We start from the raw sequence: 12155 nt of genomic DNA on the forward strand, positions 1-12155 counted from the left end.
GAGCGCAAAAACGTTTGGACACGTAATGTCAAGGGACCGCTTCGTAATTCCCAAGGGCCGGCCGTTCGTTTGAAAACCGTCGCAGTAGGTAAGCGGCCGCGTCCTGTCCGTTTGTCCGTCCAAGCGACTAGGATTCTCGCGCCAGAGTCAGTGTCTGTCGTGAATTTTCTTCCTAGCCGAGAACTCCGACCGCAAGCGATTGTCATGGTAGAAGAGACCGTTTTAGATGATAGTCCAGTGCGTGTGTTGGAAGGAGTATACAGAGCCCAGCAGAATGGGATAGTCCGCATCCCTGTCGTCAACTTGCAGGAGGCGCCGTGCATTGCATCGGCCGGGTGTGTGTTCACCGCCGAGATTTGTGAGGACAGCAGTATGGTGATCAACACCGAGAGCTTGGTGTTGAGAGAGCCCCATGAAGTTATTCAGTCAATGTCCGAGAACAAGACGAGCGACGCCACCAAGCCCATGACGAAGGAGCAGATGGAGAACCCCACGTTCAAGGAAGTCTGGGAGGACCTGGAGATGGAGGACAACGAGCTACTGAACGAGCACCCCGATGTCAAGAAGCAAGTCAAGGAGCTCATTTACGAATACAGAGACATATTCAGTCGAGAGGCCCCTGGGCACACAGACCTGGTAACCATGAAGTTGAAGCTCAAGCCAGGGACGGAGCCCATCAGGCAGAGATACAGGGAGTTGAACCCTAAGATGTTGAAGGATCTGGAGGCACAGATGGCCGACTGGCTCAACCAAGGAGTGATCGAGCCGAGTTCATCGCCATGGGCGAGCCCCCTTGTTCCCGTGCGCAAGAAGGATGGAAAGATCAGATGGGCAGTGGACTTCCGCAGGTTAAACAGTTGCTTAGAGCAAGATAGTTACCCGCTGCCGAGGATACAGACGCTATTGGACCGCGCAGGAGGACATCGTGTTTATTCAACGTTAGATGCCACAGCCGCCTACTTCAACATCTCCATCGATCCAGCATCCAGGGAGCTGACGGCTTTTGCCACGCCAACGGGTTTGTGGCAATTCCGCCGCATGCCCTTCGGCATCAGCACAGCACCAGCGGTATACAGCAGATTCATCAGCACCGCAATGAACCCGCTGGGGAGCGAGGTAGCGCAATGCTACCTCGATGACGTAATATCATACAACCTGAGAGTTGCGGATCATGTACCACAGATGCGACAGGTTTTTGAGGCCCACCGCAAGGCTGGAATCAAGCTGAAGGCTAAGAAGAGCAAGCTGTTCCAGAAGAAGATCCAGTATCTTGGCCACATGCTAAGTCACGAGGGTATCGGTATGGTGCCAGAGTATGTGGAGCGTATCAAGAACTGGCCGCCGCCCTCAACCGTCGCCGAGTTGAATAGTGTCCTTGGTTTTTACGGGTACTACCGGACCTTCATACCGGAGTACGCCGACTTGACGTGTGAGATGAATGCACAGAAGAAAGCCACGAAGCTAGAGTGGACCCCAGGGATGGATGAGCAGTTCCAGCAGTTGAAGGACAAGTTCCAGAATGCCCCCATCCGCGCTGTGCCTGATTTTGACGCGGATACCCCATTTCAACTGACCACCGACTACTCCGGAAGAGCAATCAGTGCGATCCTGAGTCAGGTTCAGAATGGCGCCGAAAGGTTGATCGCCGCCATGGGACGTAAGACGACTGGCGCGGAACAGCGATATCCCTCATGGAAAGGAGAAGCCTCCGCAGTTATTTATGGCATCAGAAAGTTTCGGACAATCCTGAGCTTCAAGCCGTTCCAAATTAATACGGATAACAGCGCCCTCAAGCAGTTGAAGTCACTGAAGAAGAACACTGGCATGATGGCCAGGTGGACTGAGGAGCTGGCTGGTTACGAATTCCGTGTGGTTCATCGGCCGGGGAGACTCAATACCAACGCCGACGCGTTAAGCCGGCGTACCGATGCTGACATGCCAGACCCCACAGCCGAGGAAGAGGCTGAGCAGGAAGAGTACGTCGGAGCTGTGGATGATCCTGCTGACGAGCTTCCTGACCGCCGAGAACGGTACAGAGATAGAGTGTACCGGCATCAGTTAGACGACCCTATTTTGGAAAAGGTTCGTAGATGGATAGGCGTTGACCGGCGTGCACCAGACAAGGCAACCCTGCGTGGAGAGAGTAGGGACGTGCACCGGCTGGCTGAGATTTTCGACACTCTGCGCATTGCAGAAGATGGAGTCATTGAGCAGGAGATCAACACTTTCACAGGGAAGCGACGCAGAATCATGGTCCCCTTGTCCCTGAGAGAAGAGGTGTTCACTCACTGCCACAGAACTACCACAGGAGCGCATTTTGGCATGCACTCCACCATATCGAAGTTTTTGAGGAATTTTTATTATGTGGGACATCAAGCAGACATCCGCCTGAGGATCGCCGTCTGTCATGACTGCGTCCAGAAGAACATCAAGGCCAACATCAAGATAGGAGCGCACGTACCCATTCAAAACGGGTACCCGCTCCAGACAGTTTATATGGATGTGGTGGGCAAGTTCGACACAACTACAGAAGGATACAATTTTATCCTGACCTTACAGGACGGATGGTCACGCTTCGTTCAGGCGTACCCCTTGAGACAGAAGACCGCCGACGAGGTCGCCACGACGATTATGGACAAGTTCATTTGTACCTTTGGATGCCCACAGGCATTCCACAGTGATCAGGGAAAAGAGTTCTGCAACACCATCATGAAGAAACTCTTGCAGAAGCTCGGTGTTAAGCACGAGCTAGGCCCCGTGGCGAACCCCCAGAGCAACCTTATAGAGAGGTGGCACCGGACCATGGAAGAGACGCTGAGAACCGTGATCCAAGGACGGGAGACTCTATGGCCAGAGTACTTACCTGGAGTTGTCCTGGCGTACAACACGAGGATCCACAGCAGCACCGGCGTGACCCCCTTTCTTGCCTTCCAGGGTAGAGAGGCTACTCTACCCGCGGATTTGATTTTGCGGTTACCCAACCCTGACGATGACAAGGATATTCCCACAGCCGTGAGAAATTTATTGGACAGATATACGACCATGTATGAAGCCATGGCGAAGAGTCAAGCAAGCACCATTCGAAGAAATGCTTTGCAGTATCACGGCAGTCGCGAATTTCGAGTAGGCGACAAAGTTTTCTATTTGGCACCCAACCATGGTAAAGCAAAGAAGAAGATGACCAAACATTGGAGTGGACCATACTTAATTACCGAGAAGTGTGCCGACGTTTTATACAAGATTCAGACAATACCAGCGGGAGAAAAGGAGGACTTGGTTGTGCATGTTGGTCGGTTAAAACCATATTACCCCCCAGCAATGACAGATGGAGACCCAACTTCTCCCCCAGAACCATTTGAAGAAGACGGAGATGAGGCAGGGGAGCAAATTCCCTTGAATCCAGAAAGGCAGGCGAAGCCGCCTAATCCAAGAGTTGATTTCTCAAATGGGGAGGACAGCGATGATGAGGGAGGACCCCCCAATAGACCGGGAGGAGCACCACCACCACCGCCCAACATTGACCCCCTCAACCTTCCCCTACCGGATACACCACCGCCCAGATCACCAACGATGCAGCGCACACCGCGCAGAGAACAGAGTGAGAGGAGAGGGAGAGAGAGAGATCAATCTTGCGAACCGTCCGGTTCGGGCACTCAACGGAGAGATGCCAAGCGAACCCCCGATAGAGAGAGAAGCCCGAGAAGAAGCTCGCCCCCGCAGACACCGCGCCGAGATAGAGAGCGCGAGCGAGCTACGTACACATACCCTTCCGCACCCCGGGTAGAGAAGCGCGCTCTGAGCGACAATGAAGAGCCGTCCACGGACTCACCCGAAAAAGGGGAGAGGGTTAAATCCGGAGGAAAGAAGCAGAGGAGTGGGACACTTTGGCAACAGCAAGTGGAAGAGAGCAAAGAGGTGCTAGATAGCTCGGACGAGGATATGGACCCGCCTGCAGTGGCTACACTTGCGCGGACAATCAGAATCCCCGTCAAACGCGGAGCAAAGCTGCCGTACAAGGGTACGAAAGAGAGTGCGGGCCATGACATATACTGCCCCGCCCACACAATCCTTCCCCCTGGGCAACAGACTTGCGTCCCTCTCAAGCTACACACCCGTGTACCCCCCGGATATTTTCTGAAACTCTTTGGCCGTTCAAGCATAGAACGGGAGGGAGTAATTTTACTGGCAGGATTAGTGGACAGCGACTACACCGGCGAGATACAAGCAGTCTTCTGGAACTTGAGTACCGAAGCAGTGGAGTTCAACAAGAATCAACGAGTGTGTCAAGCGGTGATCCTAGAGACTCGCGAGGTGGAATTTTATCATGTCGATAATCTTCCTACCACTGATCGCGGTGCTAACGGCTTCGGTAGCACCAACCAGTAAGGCATATTCCATAGATATAGTAGATTGCACAAACCCTTCCACCATCAAGAAATTCAACAAGGAAACAATATGCAGAGCAGAGGAACCTACACAAGAAGTTCCAGTGAAGGAGCGCTACACAATCCTACAGAGGCCAACACTGACGAAGGTACACGGATACTCCTGCGAAGTGAGGGTATCCTTGTACCACTTCAAGTGCGGAGTTTGGGGCCACCTCAAGTTACAACAGGTACCCCAAACTATGAGGCACGAAGAAATTACTGCAGAAAATTGCCGCCGCATGTCACTAGTGCAGGAATATCAAATTTCTGGCTACGGTGACCCTATCAAAGTGAAACTTAACCGCCCAACCTACGTTTCGGCAACCCTGGCCGGATCCCTGAAGATGGAAGACGACAAGATCACCTGCATTGGGCAGACCATCCGCATGGGCGACACCATCCACTACAACACCCTGAAGTTAGCTGAGTACCAGATTCTCCTTAAAGAAGAAACTTTTCTGGTTAGCAACAACAAGGTAGAGAGTGAAACGGATCATCTATCTCTACCATGTCCATATCATAAAGGGGAGTGCATCACTGGCGCCGCGACATTCGTCTGGAATATCAACGACAGTTCCTGCACTCTACAAATGGTCAACACCATCAACCCCCTCACCACCATGGACACCTACCTAGTGGACCACCAGCAGCAAGTTTTACTCAACACTACAGGCGCAATGAAATTAATGCATTGCCCCTTTAATGTCATCACCACGGACCACGACGGCATCTACCTGGGCAAGACCAGCGAACTCAGCAGACTCGCCACCATCGACCCCGGACAAATAGATGTAAATCTTCAAGCTGCAGTACATTTAAATTATTTAGCCTACAGTATGCGCCAGACCTTCAGCCAACTAGATGTAACACTACGGAAGACCATATGCGAAACCCATTACCATGGAAAGTCAGACCAACCAGTGCTGCTACACGAGCAGACTTACGGACTCTTGAAGGGAGACCTGTTGATGACCTTCCAGTGCACCAAGAGGACTCAGAAGATCAAAGACGACATCAATTGCTATCAAGATATACCTTTGGATCCTGATGGTTATGCAGATGCTGCAACTAAACATTATAAGTTGCATTCTACAAGGATAACGTGTTCAGCCACTTTCCCCCTAACTGTCAAGTCTAAAGAAGGCTGGATTCAGCTGACTCCCGCCATCATCAAGACTCAGGCCCCCATGGAAATGACCATCGACACCCCTCTAGTTAACTGGACGGATTTCAGCCATGGAGGAATCTACACGGAAAGAGAGAGAGCTGAATGGTTACACACCCTCACCTTCCCTTCCTACACCGAGGCAAGCCTGAAGGAGATCACCTACGGACTCTGCATCGGAGATGGAAATTGTAACCAGCTTTCCACCAACAACCTACCCCTGTATACCCTTGAGAACCTAGTGCCGGACATGGAACGCAAACTTGATTTGTGGAGCAGCGTCAAGAGCTGGCTCCATGAATATGGCGACCTAATGGCATTCGCATGCCTGGTCATCCTAGGGCTAAAATTTATTACTGATCTGATATGCATTATCCTCACATTTCTACGTGTAGGACCTGGAGCCGCCATCGCCTTAATTGCTCACCTTTACCTTTATAACAAGCATTCCTACCAGAAGCTTATGAGAAAGAAGAAGGCCGACACCAGACCTGAGAGGCGAGAACCTACGACAACCGCAGAGACAACGTCGCTATTACCAACGACATCAACCCCGAAGATCCAGATGACAGAGATACAGCCCATCATGTTAGATCCTGCATCCTTGCCATCATACAACACTGCGACTAAAACATCTAGGCTATCAACCTTAATACCATGACATCGCAATAGGTAATATTGGCCGACCAGTCTATTGTCTTTGCCAATTTGAGCGTTATGTTATCTGGCACGTCTGTTCGCCAGATAAAAAGGGGAGAAAATGTAGTGGGTCTTACTTGAGATACTTGTAAAATAAGCAGAATGGCATTTTCGTGATCCTAAACGAGTGGACAGATTTTTATGAAATTAGTACCATTTTAAAGCGTTAATTTTTCTCTATTGATTTTTCTTTTATTTGAATTTTTAAGCCCACAAATGACGGATCTCGAGTTTTAATTATGAAACATTTGTACTTATTATATTCTGTTAAAATCTTGATAATCTTGTGATATCTCATATGAGGCCATATTTTTTCCAAGAAATCGATATACATATAATGCTCCGCATTTATATGTATATTTGACCTTTCTATCATCTACGCGTGTAGGTTTTAGGCGATATTTAACTTATGTACTTTTGTAGAAGAGAGCTCCAGTTATCCAGGGATTTGGCATCCTCAATGCATCACGGAGATTTTCCATGCACAACTGAACGTGACTAAACGGGAAACTCAACATACACTCCGGCCTGCTGATATATCCTACGCAGACCTACGTGTATCCCTTGCCATCCCTGTATGATCAGAAACGCCCCCTCAATACTTCAATACTCTCTGTAATTTTCCTATATGTATATTGATATAATATGTATTCATTAATTTTGTGTAAACTATACTTGTCTATTGAAAATACATCAGTTCCGCACAAACAGTTGTTAGTAGAGTATCAACTCCAATTTGTGGGCAGCTAATCCTAGCTGCAATTAATTATCCAGAAACATATAAAATCCCCTGTGGGTACTTGCGTGTAGTATTCGTTATTTAACTTAGCGGAGACGTACAAACGAAGGGAACGAGTTGCTTCGCTCTTGGATCGCTTCAGCCACAACGTTACCATTCCAACGTGAAGTGCCGCCACACCGCTCGAGGCGGGCTTTAATAGTTTTTAAAAAGCTATCTATTACGTCCGATCTGCTACAGGTAAATTATATTTTTGATAATCTTAGAATAAATTTATATTCGAATGACAAACAGAAGGAGATTTTATAGAAACAATCATTCTCAATAATCTGTTTATATGCAGGGATTTTAAGGGATAAGATGTTTGACAATAAATCAATGTACATCTTTAATAATTAAAAACAGAATTAACCCTTATCTAGACTAAGTTATTGGTTGAAAAGTTTGGGACTAAAAGCTTAAACCAACCAATTAACTTTTAGTGGAATTTCCAACTAATGAGAAAACTTATTTTGTTTATAAAAACTTTAATTATCAGTATAACCCTACCTCTCTGATTTAAAAGGTATGTTTAACTAAATTGTTTAAATCAAATTAAAGTAAATAATATGATTATGTCCTATTAATGAAAATAGAGACCTTCATATTTTTATCATGGAATTTTCTATCCTTGTTATCATATACTCGAAACAAATAAATAAGAAAAGAAACAAAAAAGTTGTAGAACTTTTCAAGAAAAGTAATATTGCATTTTTTCACCAAATATATTTAGAAACAAAGTTTTGTTATACTTATATGGTTCAATTATAATTGAACACACCAGAGTTGTAAACCCGGCGGGAGCCTAATTCTTACGGTAGACTTATTGACTACTGATCACAAAGTGTGATAAGAGTACCCAATGTTTTTAAAAAAAAACTATTAGAAAACATGTTTTAGAAACTTTGGGTGCCATTGTAATTTTTGGTCAATATTCCTACCTCCCTAATTAGTATAATAATAGTATAAAGTACTCATTAACAAAATTATTTATAAAATACCTGTTTGTGTGATTTTGAACTTCTTTTCCATCCTGATTACCAAATAAAAGCTTGTGAAGCAGATAGGACATGCAAAGGACAAAAATATAGACAGCTTACTCACCAACCGGATTAGTTAGAATCGGCATATCTTTACAAAAATACTGCCCAATTATAATAAAGAGAACTACAAATAATGTAGAAAAAGAAAATTATTGGTTGAAAAGTATGGATACAATTACTTTGTATATTGTACAACATAAAGAAGTTTTATGCTAACGCATAAAAGAAAGAGGTTATAAACTGTTTGCAGTATAATCTACAGTTTATTTCCCCCATTCTCTCTGGTTTTTTTATCCTGTCCAGAAATTGCGTTGTTTAGACTTCCATAGAATCATTTTTAATTGAAATTAGTTGTTCTATTCAGAGTTTAAAATTCTAGATAAGTTTAAACATGTTTTCCATAAGTAGCACAGCAAAAAGCTAGAGATGTAAAAAGGGTACCTGCTGATGCGATCAGGTGCATGACATCAATAGTAAGAGTAGGGGAAGTACATTGGCCTTTAAACAGGCACAACTCCTACAATGGTCGGGTAGCGTATTCAGACAAGGGTCGTGCAATCAAAGGGTTGTTTGTTTGTTGGATATTACTTTTCTAAATACTCTGAGTGTTTGGACTGAAAAAGGGACATTGCTCCCCTTATTTATGACTAGATTTATTAGATGCCATATAATAGCTCTCATATACCACTATATTTTTAAACAAAATGATTCCAGGTTATAGAAAAGCTGCACTAATATACATACATATAAGATTTCTTATGTTCTCTTTAACCTAAAAACCTTTTTTAATGAAAAAAATGAAAAGGGATGAATGGTAGAATAAAAAAACTGATTTTTTTGCGTTCATTTTGGTAATGTATTCACATCTATTTAAAAAAATTAACATGACAAAGATAATAAAAGTTAATAATTTGATTAGGTATATAAAGATACACAAATAAAAAATTAAAGATTTTTAATAATAAATTTTTTAATTTCCTTCCTTAACCTTACCTTAATATCCACTCAGAAAATAACTTTAATATTTAATTAACTTATTTTTGAGATGTTCACAATATTTTCATGTTAGTACAGTAGTCCTACTATTCTACAAACTGGGGTATGTCCGTCCGCCCGTAAAGGTAAACAATGTGCAGAGCAGGTCTTAAAGTTTGTAAACTTGACGTTACGGGGTGGTGAGGAAACGTGCTGAAAGTAAAAAAAAGTTTGTTTTGAGGGGGAGGATTTAAAATCTTTTTTGGGACATTTCTAAACTTTTCTGATAATTTTGTAACTTTTGGTTTAGCCCTTTACGAGCTCGTTCAAGCCATAAACGCTCACAAACACAACATATTACTTTATAGAAAAGGATTGTCAAACAAAGTTATCGAAAATAATTTATCTATGTTATCTTTTAAGCTTTTATTTTCCTGTGTTTCAAGATCTTCATTTAATTTTTCATCTTCTAAAGCCTGGATACTTGAGTCCAGAGCTACTTCAGTTTCCTATAGGGGGGAATAAGAGTTGGTTATCAAGACAATTAAAGCGAAAAAGCTTATATTGACTACAAAATATTGGCGTCTTACAATACAAATGACCAATGATAGGCCAGTATACATTTTAATTGACCAATAGTAAAATTGGCCTATCTTTGGTCATTTGTATTATATGACGTCATTTTTTATAGGCACTATAAGCTGCTTTACTAAGTCCAAACAGTAAATAGGCTTTTGGTATAAAATAAAATAATTTAAGGGTGATAAAAATTTATGTTTTGAATGAATTATCCTCCCTTTAAACTAATGCTTTATATATACACTAGCGGCTTCGCCCCTAGCCTCTAGGGGCTTTGCACCAAAAGGTGATTTAAAAATAAAATTAAGGTGAAATTCGTAAAAGGACCAAGGAAATCTTCAGCAATTTTTTTTTTTTTAAATGAGAGGGGGGATTTTTTTTGTTTTTTTGGGGGGTTTGGGGTGTCCCACCCCCCAAGAAAATAGCTTAAAACCATGCACAGGACCAATAGGTATATACTCTGAAGAGTAGAATCCGATCGGTTCAGTGGTTACCGAGATCTTAAGGGACGGACAGACGGACAGACAGACATCGTTCTACTTTGTATTATAGATGTAGAGAATATATTAATTGAATCCCCTGAATTTAAAAATGGCGTATGTTGTTATAGTCAATATGTCGATATTATGTCACACTTTTATCAAGCTATATAGTCGACATAAATATCATTTTGATAATGTCGACACATCACAACGCTAATATATTGACACTATAATTACATATTGCCACTATTTTGACAGGGTCTATACTCTATACTTTTTTTCCCCTAAATGAAATCTCATTTTCTTACATCACTGATCAATTTACATGATTATTGAATTGGGACTATTGCACATAATCGTACTTGTTTCAGAACACTTATAAAATCTATATAGAAAATCTAGGAATTCTTTTACTCACCTTTGATTCCTCTTTATTTAGAAAAGCTCTAATTCTGCTCCTAAAACACATTTTTATAATTTCATTTAAAAGAATTAATGTTTTCAATTTTTTTATAAATTTAAACAAAATAGATTTTTTTATGTTTAAAATCAAAGGCTATTCATTATCACAACAGAAAATAAATTAATTTTAGAACAATATTTAATTAATGAAAAACTTATATCTTTTTAAAAGTAATAATTATAAGTTTGACTAAAGCATAATATTTAATCAACAAAATGAAAATAAAATTTGATTCTAACCTGCTAACAACACCTTTGATAAAAACTGGAATAGTGATGGGAAAAACAGACAGACAAACAGCCAGTTGATTGAATAGAGCCAGGGCACAAAATATATCTGCTGCTGAGAATCCTTCCTTTTCTAAATAAAATGACTATTATTATACTATAATTCAAAATCAAAATTATTATAGTTATTATTGGCAATGAGCACACTCTATATTTCACATAATTTTATTTATTTTTAAAAAAAATAATAATTGTACTTACTAGAGTAGCATTGCTAGCTAGAAATATAAATATTACCTGTACTAGTAGTAACTACTAGAGTAGCACTGCTAGCTAGAAATATAAATATTACCTGTACTGGTAGTAACTACTAGAGTAGCATTGCTAGCTAAAAATATAAATATTACCTGTACTAGTAGTAACTACTAGAGTAGCACTGCTAGCTAGAAATATAAATATTACCTGTACTGGTAGTAACTACTAGAGTAGCATTGCTAGCTAGAAATATAAATATTACCTGTACTGGTAGTAACTACTAGAGTAGCATTGCTAGCTAGAAATATAAATATTACCTGTACTGGTAGTAACTACTAGAGTAGCATTGCTAGCTAGAAATATAAATATTACCTGTACTGGTAGTAACTACTGGAGTAGCACTGCTAGCTAGAAATATAAATATTACCTGTACTAGTATAATAATGATATAGTTGTAACTACTAGAGTAGCACTACTCGCTAGAAATATAAATATTACCTGTACTAGTATAATAATGATATAGTTGTAACTACTAGAGTAGCACTACTAGCTAGAAATATAAATATTACCTGTACTAGTATAAATAATAATAGTTACAGTTGTAACTACTAGAGTAGCACTACTAGCTAGAAATATAAATATTACCTGTACTAGTATAATAATGATATAGTTGTAACTACTAGAGTAGCACTACTCGCTAGAAATATAAATATTATCTGTACTAGTATAATAATGATATAGTTGTAACTACTAGAGTAGCACTACTAGCTAGAAATATAAATATTACCTGTACTAGTATAAATAATAATAGTTACAGTTGTAACTACTAGAGTAGCACTAATAGCTAGAAATATAAATATTACCTGTACTAGTATAATAATGATATAGTTGTAACTACTAGAGTAGCACTACTAGCTAGAAATATAAATATTACCTGTACTAGTATAAATAATAATAGTTACAGTTGTAACTACTAGAGTAGCACTACTAGCTAGAAATATAAATATTACCTGTACTAGTATAAATAATAATAGTTACAGTTGTAACTACTAGAGTAGCACT

At 41.5% G+C, this 12155-nt stretch overlaps 1 protein-coding gene across 1 annotated transcript in view; it reads right to left on the reverse strand.

The window, feature by feature from the left end:
• The window catches only part of LOC145324504 (ATP-binding cassette sub-family C member Sur-like), a 31997-nt gene that overhangs the window by 6444 nt on the left and 13398 nt on the right, over nt 1-12155 (reverse strand). Inside the window, exons 10-13 of the mRNA XM_080167088.1 lie at nt 10851-10971; nt 10567-10606; nt 9520-9596; nt 8071-8100 (exon numbers count right to left, since the gene is read on the reverse strand). Of these exons, the coding sequence (XP_080023214.1) occupies nt 8071-8100; nt 9520-9596; nt 10567-10606; nt 10851-10971 (268 nt within the window). The remainder of the gene's footprint in view (nt 1-8070; nt 8101-9519; nt 9597-10566; nt 10607-10850; nt 10972-12155) is intronic.

The sequence above is a fragment of the Acartia tonsa genome, chromosome 7, assembly GCF_053477335.1.
Source record: "Acartia tonsa isolate MP-2025a chromosome 7, ASM5347733v1, whole genome shotgun sequence".
Taxonomy (NCBI): domain Eukaryota; kingdom Metazoa; phylum Arthropoda; class Copepoda; order Calanoida; family Acartiidae; genus Acartia; species Acartia tonsa.